Source organism: Plecotus auritus (assembly GCF_963455305.1).
Source record: "Plecotus auritus genome assembly, chromosome: 6".
Classification (NCBI taxonomy): Eukaryota; Metazoa; Chordata; class Mammalia; order Chiroptera; family Vespertilionidae; genus Plecotus; species Plecotus auritus.
This window is the reverse complement of record NC_137773.1, coordinates 174419952-174438141: the sequence shown is the minus strand read 5'-3', so window position 1 is coordinate 174438141 and position 18190 is coordinate 174419952. Positions and strand designations below refer to the sequence as shown.

The 18190-nt window shown below is 48.3% G+C and overlaps 1 protein-coding gene across 4 annotated transcripts in view; it reads right to left on the bottom strand.

Annotated features, from left to right (window-relative positions):
* CNTN6 (contactin 6) overlaps nt 1-18190 on the bottom strand; it is a 173892-nt gene that overhangs the window by 8871 nt on the left and 146831 nt on the right. For all 4 annotated transcript variants that reach the window (XM_080673339.1, XM_080673341.1, XM_080673340.1 and 1 more), the window contains 8 exons: nt 9154-9329; nt 8688-8805; nt 7229-7387; nt 6981-7130; nt 5886-5956; nt 3185-3419; nt 2750-2865; nt 569-755 (listed from right to left, as the gene is read on the bottom strand). In XM_080673339.1, coding sequence (XP_080529465.1) covers nt 569-755; nt 2750-2865; nt 3185-3419; nt 5886-5956; nt 6981-7130; nt 7229-7387; nt 8688-8805; nt 9154-9329 — 1212 coding nt within the window. The remainder of the gene's footprint in view (nt 1-568; nt 756-2749; nt 2866-3184; nt 3420-5885; nt 5957-6980; nt 7131-7228; nt 7388-8687; nt 8806-9153; nt 9330-18190) is intronic.

The following is an 18190-nucleotide window of genomic DNA, read 5'->3' as shown; positions in this document are numbered from 1 at the left end:
TTGAGACTGAAAGGTTATATAAACACCTAACATTCCCGGGATGGGAGGTCCAGTATTGGGCTCAGGCTGGGAGGGGGCGTCGCAGTCCATGTCCTTCAGCACTGTACCATCTGTTTTTCATCTACATCAGGGATGGGGAACTTCCGGCCCTCGGGCCATATAAGGCCTGTGAAATCATGTGGCCTGGCCCTGCCAAGGCATTAGGGGTGAGTTAATGAAATGTTTGACCAAAAGTAGCAGACTAAGTTTTTAAGTTGACAATTTTGTATGGCCCACAAATCATGTTATAAATATGCAAATGGCCCTTGTTAGAAAAAAGGTTCCCCACCCCTGATCTACATACTTAGAATAGTTCCTCTTTGGAATTCCAAAAATATCAAAATGGTTTATTTTGATTGTTACCAGAAAGTTTCAACAATTATCCAGATTTAACAGACCAGCCAATCACCAATCAACCAAACAAAGCAATCAGTGAAGGATGTGAGGGAGGGGAGGTGGGGAGACTGAATGAAGGCACGCGGTTCTGTTCACAGCGGATGCTGCTGCCTGGAGGGTGAGGGATACTTACGGGACTTCTTGGTCGTGACGTTGACCGGGGGGCTTGAGGGCCCCGTCCCACCCGTGTTGTAAGCTCTGACGGAGGCAAAGTAGACGGTATTGGCCTTCAGCCCCATGATGATCTTGGTTGTGACATTTCCATGGACTCTGACCTTACCAATCATGGGTTCCCTGGAGTTGTCAGTCCAGTATAAGACCTGGAAACAGAGGGAGGGTTCATGGTTTCCCGGCCACCCAGCAGGCAGAAGACAGGAGCATAAATGGCAGGATAACATCTCATTAAATGGGTTATACAACAACAGCAAAATACAGTCTACTCTTTATAGGGAACAAAAAATACAAATTCACGATGGGAAATAGAGAACTTGTGGGTTTTGTTTTTTTTTAGATTGACAAAATAAAACATTTCATGAGATACCTAAAGATGATCAACTTGGACCGGCCAATGGGCTCAGTGGATGAGCTCTGTCAACCGATGAACAAGAACAATTCCTGGTCAGGGCACATGCCTGGGCTGCAGGCTTGATCCCCAGTAGGGGACAGGCAGGAGGCAGCCAATCAATGATTTTCTCTCATCATTGATGTTTCTATCTCTCTCTTTCCCGCTTCCTCTCTAAAATCAATAAAAATATATATTTAAAAAAACAACTCCTACACTCTTAAAAAAAAATAAATAAGGGTTATCAGCTTGAATAAAGGATATATAATAAGTCAGACCCAAGCAGGATTCATACCATGGATCAGAGACTTCTGGTATGATGCTTTGCTGTCCACATTTCCTCTGGAGTTCTTTGAATAACAGGTTAATTAATAATTCAGCTAATACTGAGCCTTTCCTCTGCATTAGCACAGCTTCAGGCACATTGAAAAAGACAACAGAGAATCAGGCGTGGAACCGGCCTTCGGGCCCCTTACCATCTAGTTAAGAGGTTAGAATATAAAAGCTGTTGCTCAAAACATGTGTGCACACTTGAACAGCTGGTAGCTCAATTGCTGTTTCTTCCTTTTCAGCCAGACTAAGCTTTGAACAAAGGAAATTCATCCTCAAATGCCACTGATAGTGTGAAAATGCAGTTGAAGTACACACAGTGCCTCTGCCATTATTCAAAGTGAGTAGGCATTTTGGGGGAACACCCTGCGTGTGTGAAAAGAGAGCCGAGGACTGTTTCCAGGAAGTGGTACAGGAATCGGTGCTCTGAGGATGTGAAGAAAGACCACGTGGGGCACGATGAGAGGATCCCAGAGAAGGGAGACTAGAGTGAGCCCAAGGAGGGGAATGGGGCTGGGCTCCGAGGCGGAGGTGAGGGGCTCCGAGGCAGAGGTGAGGCGCTCCGGGCCTGGAGGGGTGAGACACCTGCCCCGGGAGTACACCTTTATGTTTGGACCAGAGGCTTCATGTGAAAAGAAAAAAACAAACAAACAAAAAAAAAACAACCCAAAAAACAAAGAAGAGTGCAGTGTGAGGCACAGGGAAGGAGGTTGAGAATTACACTTTTATTCCAACTCCAAAATAACCTGTGCCACTTAGGAATAAGTCTTATTTCTCTGTAGAAATGAAGGTTCACACAAAAGAAGTGATTTGCCTCACTCTACATAGGCAATATTTATAAATGACACTTCACTATCTTCACCAAGATGACCTCCTTTTTTTCCTTTTTCTTTTTTTTAATGTATTTTTATTGCTTTTAGAGAGGAAGGGAGAGGGAGAGAGCGATAGAAAGAACCATGATGAGAGAGAATCATGGATCAGCTGCCTCCTGCACGCCCCCAACTGGGGATCAAGCCCGTAATCCAGGTATGTGCCCTCACCGGGAATCGAACCATGACCTCCTGGTTCATAGGTAAGATGCTCAACCATTGAGCCACGCCCGCCGGGCAAGATGACCTTCTTTTCAAGCCGTGTTCTGGCTCAGAACGGGCGTCCCCTTGAAATCCTTCTAAGGTTTAAGATGGGGAGGGGGATTAGAGGTTCCCTCTCCCTGGAAACCCACAGGACTGCAGTAGAAATAATCAAGTGAGGTCACCTTGGATCAACTTTTAAGTGCTACCCTTGACTGATGTGCTTGATGGAGAGATCGCAGCCGCGGACACCACCACCCCTAACGTGTTGGACACCCACTGCTGTTACGGAGCAGCAGACTGGCACTGGGAGCCTGGAGTGTGCAGAGGAGAGGGGACCTCAGTGGCTCACCTCATAGCCCAGCACGCGGCCCGTGATTCTGTTCCAGGCGATGGCCGTCCATGAAACCTCCATCTCAGAAGCAGAGAAGCTCTGGGCAGAGGTTCCTCGTGGGGCCAGCTGAGGCTCTGCCATCCCGAGGAAGACACAGCATCATTAGTCGAGTGGTTCTTTGGAACAGGGACATAAAATACACCCAGGGCCTGGCCTGTGTGGCCCAGTGGTTGAGCATCAACCTATGAACCAGGAGGTCATGGTTCAATTCCCAGTCAAAGCACATGCTGGGTTTCGGGCTCAAACCCCAGTGTGGGGGGTGCAGGAGGCAGCCCATCAATGATTCTCTCTCATCGTGGATGTTTCTCTCTCCCTCTCTAAAAACCAATAGAAACCTTAAAAACAAATATCCCTGGAGCCTCAGAGGACCACCCAGTGCTGGGGACCACTTACCGTCCTCCCCGGAGTAGATGATGGACACGGTGCTCAGGGCCCCTTCCCCCTCGCTGTTGTACACGCCCACTTTGACCTCGAAGGGAGAGAGCGGGGTGATGCTTTCGTTTCTGTACACGAATCTCGATGTCTCCACGGACGGGACTCTCTCCTTGGTCCAGGTGGCCGAGCCCACGGGCCGCAGCATGACCACGTAGCCAAACTCCCCGCCGCTCTGCAGTTCCTCCGGGATGGGCTTGGGCAGAAGTGACCACCACTGAGTGTTTGCAGTTAGTGTATGGAGCGCTTACCGTGTTTACCAACCACAGATAGATATTCACCCTGGTTCATGAAGCAGGGAAAAATCGGACTACTGCAATTTGGAATGCCAGTTGGGAAAATGGTCCCAATGAAAGATGCTTATGCTCATGCGCATGGGAGGGAGGCTCAAGCAACAGAGCCACACTGCTGGCTACCTGCCTATAATTTCTTTTTATTGATTTCAGGGAGGAAGGGAGAGAGAGAGAAACATCAGTGATGAGAGAGAATCATGGATCGGCTGCCTCCTGCACGCCCCACACTGGGGATCGAGCCCGCAACCCAGGCTGTGCCCTGTCTGGGAATTGAACCATGACCTCCTGGTTCATAGGTCAATGCTCAACCACTGAGCCACGCCAAGCCAGGCTTATAGTCATGTTTTATATGAGACATTCCCCACCTGCAGCTCACACCTGGAAGTATTAGGAAGTATAAATGAGGGTAAAACATGAATAAAGATATTGTTTAAAAAGTAACTAGTGGTTACCACATCGCCAAATCAGAGAGCATGTCTAGGTTATTGGAAGCAAAGCAAAAAGCACAAACTCCACATTATTTGGCTCTGGAGGAGACAGGGAGGGTGTCCATTTCAGGGGATTGTACCTCGCTGTTCCTTCACGAGCAGCCATCTGGGGTAACCAGCCAAGCTGTCATCAGGAACACAATGGGGGACTCTGGTTGAATTCAGAGTGAATTTGAAAAACCAAGGGCTATGACTTCCCCCACAGCAGCAAGGACTTAGGCCTGACAAGGTCTCTCTCTCTCCCCCCAAGTTCTTTTTCAACCCACAGCTCAGACCTGACATGAGGTGCCATCCCTGCCCAAGCACCCAGACCTTTGGAAAATTCACAACATCAGGATGTTGGTACCCCCGCTGTTTGAACTGAGTTGGTGTTCTTCTAACTGAAAGAGTCACTCCATGCCTTCCTTCTGCTGCTCAGACTAATACATGTGTCTGCTCCTAAATGCACACATTCCTTAGAGGCCTGGGCACCAGCAGGGGTGGGCTCGGTGATGCCAGGATGAATAGAAGTGGGGAACTGCATTCATGAATCCATGAATGGAGCTCCTGCAAGATTCTGCATATCCGATATCCCAAGAAAAACGCACACAGAGGAAATGACTTCCATTTTCACCGCAAACTTTTTCTGTAAAGGGCCAAGTAGTGAATATTTTAAGCATCAGGGGCCATATGGTCTCTCCCAGCAGCGTGAAAGCAGTCATATGTAACACGACGAGCTTGGGTACGGTGGTGGGAAATCGTTTATGAAAACAGGGAGCAAGCAGATCCAGCCTGTATGCCGTGGTTTGTGGAATCTTGCATTTAAAGAGAAAGGACACAGCCGGGCTGGCATGGCCCAGTGGTTGAGCATTGACCTATGAACCAGGAAGTCACGGTTAATTCCCGGTCAGGGCAACATGCCAGGGTTGCAAACTTGATCCCAATTGTGGAGTGTGCAGGAGGCAGCAGATCAATGGGTCTCCCTCATCATTGATGTTTCTATCCCTCTCCCTCTCCCTCTCCCTCTCCCTCTCCCTCTCCCTCTCCCTCTCCCTCTCCCTCTCTCTCTCCCTCTCCCTCATCATTGATGTTTCTATCCCTCTCCCTCTCCCTCTCCCTCTCCCTCATCATTGATGTTTCTATCCCTCGCCCTCTCCCTCTCCCTCTCCCTCTCCCTCTCCCTCTCCCTCTCCTTCTCCCTCTCCCTCCCCCTCCCCCTCTCCCTCTCCCTCCCCCTCTCCCTCTCCCTCTCCCTCTCCCTCTCCCTCTCCCTCTCCCTCTCCCTCTCCCTCTCCCTCTCCCTCTCCCTCTCCCTCTCTCTCTCCCTCTCCCTCTCCCTTTTCCTCTCCCTCATCATTGATGTTTCTATCCCTCTCCCTCTCCCTCATCATTGATGTTTCTATCCCTCTCCCTCTCCCTCTCCTTCTCCCTCTCATATCAATAAAAATCTATTTTTTAAAAAGCCAGAGTGAATTTTAATCAGCACAAAAGGAGCCTATACATTCATACTTCAGAAGAATGACATACAAGCTACTCTGCCTGCTGAGCTTCCATCTATGTGTGGGAGGGGCAGGCTGGAGGGTTGAAAGCAAGGAGGAAACTGCTGCTGTCTGAGTCTAACTCACGGACGGAACGGTGCATAGCACGTCCAGCATCAGATGCTGATGCGCACGCTGCTGGCCCCTTCCACGGGCACCGAGGGCGTTTCCTGGCATTTGGAAGAGGACTGTGCTCGCTCAGTCACCCCCTCTCCCTTTAGCAGGAATGAGGTGTCTCCAGCCCCTCGCTACATCAGGAGTCTTTCCCGCCGAGTGTTTGTATGGGCCCAGCTTATTTCTCGGTGTTCTTCCTGGCCAGCTACATTGTTTTCCTTCAAAATAACTCAGCTGGACAGGAAATTACCTCCCAGGTAACTACGAGTTCCGACCGGCTTCCTCCTCCTCCCTGGATGTTGGTTGGAGCCACGATGGGGACTGAAAGCAAGGAGAGAAACGTGGCCATGGTTAGGGATGCGCGTCTACCTCAGGAGGGTTGGCGTAAGGGTCTCACCTCTCAGGCCCTCCCGCGGCAGCTGGGAGGGAGCCCGGCATCCTTAATGAACACAAATGATGTTTACTCAGACCCAAGCTTCGGAGGGGACAGCCTGGTGTCGGAGACATGAGCACCCCGGCTCCAGGATTAATTAACAGGCGAGTAACATCATGTATCTGACATTATTATGCATCATCCGCTAATTGGCAAGACGATGTTCCATTCGGATGGGGAGAGTGACACGGTGATTTACTGCCTGATTATGCAGCTGTGCCAGGAACACGTTTCCCAGCCAGATATTAATTAGTCCCCTTTCTTCTTCATAAGCTCACAAAAGTCGTTTTTCTGTTTGGTCAACATCAGGATGTTTGAACGTTTAAAAATAAATTCTTAAATGCTAGATAGTTAAAGGAATTCCTGTTTTATAACCCCGTGTTTGAGTCACAGTCGCCAGGTACAGAACAGACCGAGGCTGCCTCGAACTTGTCGCCCCCTAAGAGCCACTGACAACAGTGGTGAGTGTGTGAGTATTCTGGTGCGTCATCAGAATGGAGTTTGGCTTGTATATGCAGAAATGATTTAAAAATCCTTTTTCCTGAAAGGATGACGGAAGCACCCCAAATCTGCGAGGATGCATGACGGCTGGACAAGCTTCTCATGCGACAGGCAGAAACCCATCTGCATCTACGACACTGCAGATTCTCTGTGGGTTCTGAAAGTATCAGAGACCAGAGGGCAGCTTCAGAAAAAACTCCCTTCTGCCCTGTCTGCCACACCATCACCATCTCCCATGGGGCGCCCGTACCCTTGGGGAGAAAATGCCTGTGCTCTGTGCCCGTGGCCACGGGGGCGAGGCTGGCTCTCTGTCCCTGGTTGGGGCAGGGATGCTGCGCGGTGTGCTGTGTGCTCTGTAAGAACTGTGCCCTCGAGGGTCTCCCGGGGTTTGAGAAGCCATTGGTTTCTTACTGGATGCTCTGGTTCTCAGCAGTCCGGATGCTTTGCTCGGCTCGCCAATCCCGATGCTGTTCCCAGCAAGGACGCGGAACTCGTACTCCACCCAGGGAATCAGGCCCACCACGGTCGCATTGTACGTCTGACCGTTGAGAATCTCTGGAACTAAAACGAAGGGAACACTGGGTAAAAACAAGCCATCGATCCCGCAAACAACACACCATTGGTTCTGCCGAATCGTCCCGGACACGTGAGGCCCTTACCCGTGGAGACAGCCTGCCACCCCACGGAAAACGGCGTCCGCGCCTGGACGGTGAATATCTGGGTGGGGCTGTTGTTGTCCGAGCCGGGCCGCCAGCTGAGCTGGGACGTGGTGCTGGAGATGTGCTCCACCTTCACCTCCTCGGGGGGACCTGGGGGGCCTTCAAGCACAGGTTTTTGTTTTTTTAATATATTTTATTGATTTTTTACAGAGAGGAAGGGAGAGGGAGAGTTAGAAACATTGATGAGAGAGAACCATCGATCAGCTGCCTCCTGCACACTCCCTACTGGGGATGTGCCCCCAACCACGGTACATGCCCTTGACCGGAATCGAACCTGGGACCCTTGAGTCCGCAGGCCGACGCTCTATCCACCGAGCCAAACCCGTTAGGGCCAAACACAGGTTTTATGGTGACCTTATTAGAACTGATGAAATGAGTCCATTTGGGATAAGGGATCATTTCTTGTGTTTTTTTCCTGTTATACTTACAAAAGATGGAACCTAGCCAAAACCGGTTTGGCTCAGTGGATAGAGCGTCAGCCTGCGGACTGAAAGGTCCTGGGTTCGATTCCAGTCAAGGGCATGTGACTTGGTTGCGGGCACATCCCCAGTGGGAGGTGTGCAGGAGGCAGCTGATCGATGTTTCTCTCTCATCGATGTTTCTGACTATCTATCCCTCTTCCTTCCTCTCTGTAAAAAATCAATAAAATATATTAAAAAAATAAAAAAAAAATAAAAGATGGAACCTAATATATTTTAGCACATTAGATAAAGCCCTATTAATTCCGCGTACACACAGAGATTAGCTTGAAATGCTTCCTTTGAAGATTAGGAAATGCCAGCCAAGGGGTGGGGAATATCATCCGATAAGAAGCTAATCTCAAATGGTGAGAGCCTCTTGGGGCCGCTCCTCTCGAAAGCTCCCTCAAGTGAATGCAGCTCTCGGGGAGAAGTTGGGAACTCAGGCTTGGGCCCCACTTTGCGTGACGGTTTAGTATAGATAGAGGGCTGCCCAGTCCAAGGGGCTGACCGTGCGGGCGAGTTTGACCATTCCTTAGGAACAGGGAAAACCTACTAAATGCAACATCCAGTGTCATACCACCCAGACCCTGGGGTCTTGGGATTTAGAAATATTTCCATCCAGTTGGTGTGGCTCAGTGGTTGAGCATTGACCTAGGAACCAGGAGGTCACGGTTCCATTTCCGGTCAGGGCACATGCCCAAGTTGTGCGCTCAATCCCCAGGAGGGGGCGTGCAGGAGGCACCTGATCAATGATTCTCTCATCATTGATGTTTCTACCTCCCCCTCTCCCTTCCTCTCTGAAATTAATAAGAATATATTTTAAAAATCTTTCCTATTTATCTCACTTCTTTATCATGCTGTGGCTAATCAAGGACTGGCCATTTACAGATGAACATGTCTCGCTGTGACTAGACAATGTGCTCATGTATGTCACGCACCTCTGACGATGATTTCAGCCATAGCCAACAAGTTCTCTAGGGCTGTCGTCACCGCGCAGAGATATCTCCCTGAGTGACTTAACTGGATGTTCCTTATCATCAAGTCTCCCACAGATCCCTGCAGGCAGAAAGGGAAGAAGGGGTAAAAACAAATAGGTCCAGCAGGTCCTAAGATTTCACAGCTGCATCAACATCCAATACGTGGCCGCAGTGAAATTGGGAGATACACTAGTATCACTCGTTCCTCTTCTGACCCCTGTGACTGTGTCCTTTGTCATAATTCTCTCTAGAACGCAAGCAAGTCCGTGAAAGACATAAAACAAAATAAAACACACACAGATGCAGCTTCATAAAGAGACAGTGATTACTGCGCAGATAAATACTGGGAGAGTCACAACAAAAGACGTTAATTCACGGAAAAGGCTTGAGTCAATTTATTAAGCACTTAGAATTGTCAGCAACTTACTCCTCCAATCCTTTCGAAATGAGCTGCATCCTTTTTTAAGTCTATGATGTGTCCATTGAAAGACCAAACAAATGCGACCTCCATGGAGGGGTCATGGGACACCTGGCAGGTCAGGACGATGCTCTCGCCCACCGTGACGTCCATTGGGGCAGGTGGCTCCGTGATAATGGTCCGCTCTGTGGAGAAAGAACATTGTTCCCATAAAAGCTCATCAGGTGCTGGCACGTGCCTATGAGACATCCTCTGAGTGGCTTTGCAGTTGTTTGAAATCTTACACATACAACTCGGAGTTTGCTCTTTTCAAGATGAAAAATCCCACCCCCTTTTTAATGTCTTTGCATTAACCAGTTTAGCTTACTTAGTAATCGTGCAATAAAATTGAATACACAGTTTTTTGTTTGTTTTTCAAAATATATTTTTATTGATTTCAGAGAGGAAGGGAGAGGTAGAGAGAAACATCAATGATGAGAGAGAATCATTGACCGGCCGCCTCCTGCACGCCCCACACTGGGGATGAAGTCACAACCTGGGCATGTGCCCTGACCAGCAATGGAACGGTGGCCTCCTGGGTCATAGGTCAATGCTCAACCACTGAGCCACACTGGCCAGCTAAATACAGTTTTATTCATAGTTTATATGAAAATAGCTTATAGAAAAAACAAATACTGTGGACTTCTGAAGACAGCATTCTGTACCCGGAGGAGGCACCACACCGTTTTATCCCTGCAATTCCAGCCACCCCATTACAGTCACACAGTGGCTCCAGCTCCGAGTGCTCTGTGGTGCTCCCATGTACAATGACTCCAACTATGTCCCTGAGATCCTAACAACAGTAGTTTAGAGAGATGTATATAGTCAGATGTCTACACTTATGAGTGTGAACAGAACAGATTCTACTTCAGACACCATTGTGATAATAATGTTCCATTTTCACTGAAGATGCAATGGGAAACGTCCCTTGTTATCCAGATTTGCAACGTTAGAATCATACATCGGTCATTACCAGTCTTCCCTCTAGAAATACTGGCCCCAACGTCAATGCCTGTTCCACTCACCAAAGTGTCAGAGGAGGGGTCTGCCGTGTCCCAGCCAGGCTCCTGGTCCTGCCATTTCTCTGACTGAGAGACTCCTAGTGACAGATCATTTCTGGCTACAAGGGTTCGCTCCACGGCCACGCCCACTCCAGCCAGAACTTGCAGTGTATCGTGCACTGCCCAGAGAACAGGAGGGACTGTGGGTCTCAGCAGCGGAAAGACAATCTTTGATGCTACAAATTGGGACCTAAGTTGGTGGCTGTCTACCTTTCTGATGGGTATCTGGAAGTTCCTTATACTATTTTCTCAACTTTTCTGTGTTTGTTAATTTTCAGTAGCAACAAAAGAAAGACAGAAAGAAAATGATTGGGGGGAGGGGGTGGAGTAAATATTTATTATTCAGAATAGAGGGACACCTTTCCCATTCAGCTTTCAAAGTGATGAGGACAGCCCAGTGGTTGAGCATCCACCCAGGAACCATTCCCAGTCAGGGCACATGCCCAGTTTGTGGGCTCGATCCCCAGTAGGGGGCGTGCAGGAGGCAGCAGATAGATGATGTTTTTCTTTGATCGATGTTGATGTTTCTCTATCTCTCCCTCTCCCATCCTCTCTCTCTAAAACAAATAAATAAACAAACAAACAAACAAATAAATAAATAAATAAAGTGATGAGGACTGATCACTTTTAGAAGATTATACAAAATACGAATGACAACATTCATGAAGAGTTCATAAAGTGACAGAATTTTAATAGTTATTATTTCCCACCTATTTCTGTGAGATGAAAAGCATAGAAAAGTGACTTGATCTAACAATCCTATTCTCAAGAAGAATAAGGGAAGGATTCATAAAATAGACGCCACCTTCCAAGAACAGCTTTACTGTTTACTCAGATCCATGCCGTTAATAGAGTCTGGTATGTCCAGAGCACCCCAGGAGACATGCAAACTAATTATTCCAAAACTTCTGTCAGAATTGTTTAGCTTGATTTCTTTAAACATAGGTGGAGCTTGTGCCTGTACTAATGGCCAAACACACTTGAGCACACATCAGGATCCCTCATGATATTTTCAGAAGCCAGGGAATGCCAATCCAATGTGTAATTGGTCTTTCCTGGCCATGCACGACATGCTATTTTTGTTTGTTTCTTTTGTACCTTCGGCTCAGTTGAAACCTCCATCTGTGAGTGACAATCTTTCAGTGTCACTGTTCAGAATAATGACGGCTCAGGTGTCTCTGAAGTTATCAGCTCCCCTCAAAAGATGGAGAAATGCAGAAGAAAAATGACCGTACCTTTCTCCCTCGGTTCAGACCTGTGGTTCTGCCTTCATTTGTCTCTGACATTGTAGGAAATGTTGCTAAGATACCAATAGAAAGGCAACGAGTGTATAAATAGCACTTCAGACAGGTGACAACATTCCCCATTCTCTTCTCTCATGAGTTAACTTGTGAAGACTAGAAATACATACTTTTAGAATTTGTTCCCCTTCCTAATTCTTCAGATCTCAAATTGTCCTACCTATAAAAATACTAACCCTTCACACCACTCTCAATTTCTTCCATTTAGTATATATTTCATTCTGGGATAATATTCCTTCTAAACGTACGAACAGCATTAGCATTTTAGTGTATATTTGAAAGTGACAGGTTTTCTTAGGGTTGGTGTGTGTGTGTCTGAAAGCATTTTTATTTTGTCTTCCTATGGGAGGATACTTTTGCTGGAAATAGAATTCTCACTGGTATTGTTTTTCAGCTCTTTGAAAAGGCCATTCCACTGTCTGCTGGACTCCTTTATTGCTGCTGCTACTTCCACTTTCAAACTTATTGTTGTCCTTTTGAAAATAATGCATCTTTCCTTTGGTTTCACTACTATGTGCTTTAAACTTCCCTTTGTATGTATCCTTAGTGGGGCTTATACAATTTCCTGACTAGGATGCCTGCTGTCATTTTCAGTTTATTTTTTAATTATGGCAAATATTGCTTCCAGTAGTGCTGATGCCTTGCTTTCTCTCCTACATCTCCACACCTGGAGGAACTGCCATTTCACCTGTGTCAGATCCAATCACCATGTCCCACACGCTCCTTAGGGTCTATTCTCACTCCATGTTTTGGTCTGGATATTATCTATTCACAATCCTCCCATTTAGTGATCTTCTTGTCTGCTGTGGCTAACCTTGCATTAAATCACTCTATTTTCTTAATTTCACCTTTTGTATTTTTCAGTTCTGGAACTTCAAATTGATTTGTAATAGATGCCATTTCTCTTCTCTTCTCTTCCTCCTCCTCCTCCTCCTCCTCCTCCTCCTCCTCCTCCTCCTCCTCCTCCTCCTCCTCCTCCTCTTCCTCCTCCTCCTCCTCCTCCTCCTCCTCTTCCTGCTCCTCCTCTTCCTCCTCCTCCTCTTCCTGCTCCTTCTCTTCCTCCTCCTCCTCCTCCTCCTCTTCCTGCTCCTCCTCTTCCTCCTCCTCCTCTTCCTCTTCCTCCTCTTCCTTTTTCCCACTAATCCTCACCTGAGGATTTTTTCCACTGATTTTCAGAGAGTGGAAGGGAGGGAGGAGGGGGGAAGAGAGACAGAAGCATTGCTGTGAGAGAGAGTGATTGATTGGTTGCCTTTCACACTCGACCAGATGGAGGCTGGGCATAGAACCTGCAAACCAGGTACATGCCCTTAACCAGGAATTGAACATGAGAACCCTGGAAGCATGGACCAACACTCTATCCACTGAAAGGAACCAGCCAGGGTTCATTTCTCTTCTTAAATTCTTCATCATCTCATCTCTTTTTTGACCCTATTCATCACAATTGTTTTGAAACCCTTCTCTGATAGCATCTATATTTCTATCAGCTGTTGCTGCCTTCGGATTTCTCTCTGGTCCCAACATTTATTCCTGCTCCGGCTACTCCAGGTAACATTTTATTGAACGCCAGGCCCCGTGGGTCGGAATGTAAACATCTTTGTTTTGTTATGTTTCCCAAGTAGATTGACTTGTTTGAAGGGGCAGCTGAAAAAGAGCTGAATCCAGTCGGGCAGTCATGGTAGGTCCTAGCCGGTTTTGTTCTGTTTTTATTGCCAGGATGCAGCCCTTCAGGTGCCTCAGTTCACCGGGAGTAGTCAGCAGGCCTCATTCTGTTGGCTTGTTCTGAGCCCCAATTTTTGTCTTCCTTGCGCTGCGTGACAACCAACCACTTCTGCCGAGGTGTTTTCTGTTTCTATTTGTTTGCTGGTATTTCTGATTCGTACAACTGAGAAACCGGCCGAATGGTGGATGAGCAAACCACTGGGAGCTCGGGCTCCCCGGCCTGTGCTTTTCTTTTCTCCTGAGGGCGGTCCCACATGCTGCCAACACCATGGTTATGCTCACGGTTCCTGCATTCTTGTGTTTTTATTGATTATAGAAACACGTTAGCAGCATTTGTGGCTCATCACTGGTGTGATGTTGTTGTGATAAAGCCGCTTCAACTGTCAGGAGAGAAGTTTCCCCCCCATTAATGTGTAAGGACAGATTATGTGTGGGGCTGCGAAAATCTAGGCCACGTATTAGTGGGGGGTTGGGGAACAGCTTGCACGGATAATTGAAGCAGCTGGGGGAGGACATGAGGGTGACGTGGGTCAGAGGCAGAGATTCATGTCTGGAACCTCCCTCAGCCCCGAGGGTGCTGGCTGCTGGTCCTTCGCTCTTCAGGAAGGAAACTGGGGCCGTGGGGGTCGGGGGGGACGGTTATCCTAAGGATCTGATAAGCCTAAGAATAAAGGCCTAAAGACAGTGTCCTTAAGAATTTCCCAAGGAACCATCCTGGTCCCAACATCTCAGCGTGAAGCCCAATAGGTCAATAAACCCCCACACTTGTTCAGACTTTTCATGAGATTTTAGCGCCCCAACTATTCACATGAGCAAACAACTAAGGTTCACAAAGTATCTTTGTGCCTCCCTTAATAAAAATAGGGATTAAAACAAAAAAAAAAAAAGAAGAAAGCAGTGTGGGACAACAGAGACCGCAAGAAAAATAAAGTACAAACAAAAAACTACCAGCAATATTTTCTGAGAAAGAAACAGAACAGCAAGAAATTATATAAAGAGACAGTGGAAACATAAGAGAAAACTGAAATTTTAAAAAAATAGCAAAAGCAAAATTAAATAGAATGTCTGGAAGCTACAGCTAAGAAAATCACCCAGAAGGCAGAGCAGGAAGCTATAAAATGTACACAGGAAAGAGAAACACCTCTCTCTCTGTCATCCATCTCTAACCTATATTGATGTCTGTATTGTATATGTATCTAAATACACGAAATACAATAAATTACACACACAGATACATAGCTACGCACAGAGAGACAACATAATCTAGAGTGCAATTTAGGAAATCTCACTTTTCAACAGTATATCTCAGAAACAGAAATGGAGTCAATGATTAAGGTATTCAGGAAGAGAGTCCAGGACCAAGCAAGATGCGACCCCAGGTGACAGAGCCCCCAGCAGACTTGCCGCCGAGCCCCTCGGCCCGCCCCTGGAGCAGGAGAACAGACTGTGCAGGGGGACCCAGCAGCGGTGCACACCATGGGCCAGGAGTCCGGACAGCCCGGCTTCCAAGCTGAGTGACAGCTGCAAACGCCTGAAGACTAATGACCCCAGCCTGGAGTTCTAGCTCCACTAAACCAGCCAGCACCGGTAAGCATGGCATACAGACATGTGCTAACCTGAAGATTCCCAAAAAACGTGCATCTCTCTCAAATTCTTTCTCAAAAATCCATGGGAAGATGCATTCTACCAAACGGAGTGTTTACATCAAGAAAGAGAAGCCTGGCCCTAACCGGTTTGGCTCGGTGGATAGAGCGTCGGCCTGCGGACTCAAAGGTCCCAGGTTCGATTCCGGTCAAGGGCATGTACCTTGGTTGTGGGCACATCCCCAGTAGGGGGTGTGCAGGAGGCAGCTGATTGATGTTTCTCTCTCATCGATGTTTCTAACTCTCTCTCCCTCTCCCTTCCTCTCTGTAAAAATCAATAAAATATATTTAAAAAGAAAAAAAAGAAAGAGAAACCCTGGTGTGCGGGCCACGGGCTCCCCCACCCCAGGAGGGCAGGTTGATGTGGAGGGGACACAGTGCGATCGATTGAGGAGAGAGTTCATGTTACGTCCATAGAAAACTAAGCCAGCAAACCAAACAGGAAAAGGACTAACTGGGGAAAGCAAACCCAGGACACTGGAGCGAAGACTCTGAAATAAACTGCACGGAGAAGGCAAACAGGCGAGCCAATTGGTGGATGGAGACGCAGACTCGGTGCCTCTAGCAAGTGAGCCCCAGAGAGGTCGCTCATCTTTATTTAATATACTTTTCCTCTTTGTACAGGTACTCGCAGGAGGCCAGCACGTGCTGTATCCCTCAGCCACGTGCTAGATTATCTTCTCGGCTTTTCGCAGGTTAGACCCACCTGCAGCACCCGGCGCCCACTCCACCTCGAGGCCAAGTAGAATTCAGTTCAACGACAAGGTCATCATACTCAGTGTTTTCCAGTTTACCCATTCACTCTCCACTTCAGGGTTTCAGTGATTTAGAACACACACTCACAGACCAAAACCACCCTAGTCATTTGGCTCAGTGGATGGAACGCCGGTTGGCCTGCAGACTGAAGAGTCCCGGGTTCGATTTCGGTCAGGGGCACATGCCCAGGTTTGGGGGCTGAGTGGGAGGCAGCCAATCAATGATTCTCTCTCATCATTGTTACTATCTATCTCCCTCTTCCTTCTGCTTTGCAATCAATAAATATACATATATATTAAAAAAAAAAAAAGACCAAGAACCCCAGAGCCAAAGAAACAAACGAAGAACCGGGCGAGGGAAGGCAATTGTTCAAAATGCAAGGCATCTGAGTGAGAAAACATGTTTCGGGATCCTGCGAGGGAACACAACACCGTTCCCTGCGAGTCGTCGTGTGACATGTCGACGCAGATCTCCCGTGTTAACCAACGATCAAAACAGGGCCTGGCGTCTGAGGAAGACGGGCCGCGCCGAGGATCCGCTAATGAAGCCGACACGCCAACTCTTCCCTTCTAAGCGGCTCACACACAATAGGCGATGACTGTTTGCGGCATCCCCCTGTAGATTTCTGATGCAGAGAAAGCGTCCGCTCAGACGGCTGTCACAACACCTGGGCCCGACGGATTCTCTGGGTCCGCAGCAGATGGGATGAGGGAACTCTTGTCCCTGGTGCAGGGCGCAGTAGGCAAAGGACGCTTTCTTCTGCATTTGCGTTGGGGCGAGGGGAGACCAAATGAGATCACAAAAGCCAGAAGAGGAGACACCCTCCCCCCCCCCCCCCCCCCCCCCGGCGAGTTTCACTCAGGGAATGGCTTTCCCCTCCCGCAGCCCCATTCCTCTTCGGGCCTGAAAGAACCTGCCACGTGCCTCCTGAGTGTTCAGGATCCGGACTGAAAAACCAGACGCACGTCTGAGGGTCTTTGCCTAGCAATGACACACATTCCTCCCGAACAGCCCCGGAGAATAAAGGGCCGCTTGGCCCTGTAGAATCGGAATCTCGCCCAGCCAGCGTGGCTCAGTGGTTGAGCGCCTGCCTATGAACCAGGAGGCCACTGGTTTGATTCCCGGTCAGGGCACATGTCTGGGTTTCGGCTCCATCCCCAGTGGGAGGCAGCTGACCAATGATGTTTCTCTTCTCATTGATGATTCTATCCCTCTCTCTGAAATCAATAAAAATAATGTATTTTAAAAAATAGAAACAGAATTGCACTAACACAGGAGCCTGAGTGTTTCTTCCAACCCCACCCAGTGCTCCGCAGGGAGGGGTGCAGGCTCCAGAGGGGACTGCAGACAGGGGCACGTGTCCTTCAGACACCTTCACCGCGGGCACTAAATGGGCAGCTGGCTAAATTTTTGTTTTGTTCTTTTAAATTGTTTATTTTTAAGTTTTTTTTTTTTTTAAATCTAAGTATAGTTGGTCTACAATCTTAAATTGGTTATATTCATTTCAGGTGTACCTCACAATGATTTGATGCCTCACAATGTGGTTGCCCCGCTAAGTCTAGCAGTCACTCATCTATTTTTAATAAAACTAGGAAGCGGGGAGCTGGTATTTCATGTCGAGTAGGCACTGCCAGGCTGTGTATGAAATCCACGGGGGAGAAACCCTGAGAGTGGGCTGGGCAGGGAATTGGGTGGAGAATTCAGTCTTTTCAGGACCAATGACTTCAGCGCTGGGAGACGTCCCTGGAAGCTGTTTCCATCCATAAGTTGGCGGGTGAATTCTTGTCATTTCCACGAAATTGTCCTTGTGATGGACTCGAAGCTGGACCTCACACTCCGGCCCTGAAGCCTCACTGGCCACCCACCTTGGAGTTTCTCTCCGTAACGGAGACCCACGTTAGTGCCAGGTTCATGCTGCCGCCGAGCGTGGAGGCCGGCCTAGCCGGCGTCGGAGGGGCCCGAGCACGAAGAATAAACAACTAAACGAACAGCAATAAACTTAATTCGCACATTAGATATGCTTTTCCAAGTTCCGACGTCTCCGTTGAAAATAATGCTGAGGCAATGAGGCCTATAATTGAACATCCCCAACTTCTCCGGTGGGGGAAGGAAAACAAATGCTGCCTGCAAACAAGGCCGTTTCACAGCCTGCTGTTCCTCTGCTTTTAATAATTTTCCAAATGCCAGATCAAATAGTTCCCCCTCTCGTGTGGTCTTCATATACTCTCAGTGTATGTCGCCCCGTAATTCTAATCCAAGTGTGCCAGGACGAGAACACTAAACTCCCTCTCCTCTGACTCCCTGTGTGTGCCACGGAAGACGTCCCTGTGTTCCATGTCCCTGCGTTCCACGCCCTGCCTTCCACACCTCCCTGTTCCATGCCCCCTGCGTTCCACGCCCTGCCTTCCACACCTCCCTGTTCCATGCCCCCTGCGTTCCACGCCCTGCCTTCCACACCTCCCTGTTCCATGCCCCCTGCGTTCCACATCCCTGCCTTCCACACCTCCCTGTTCCATGTCCCTGCGTT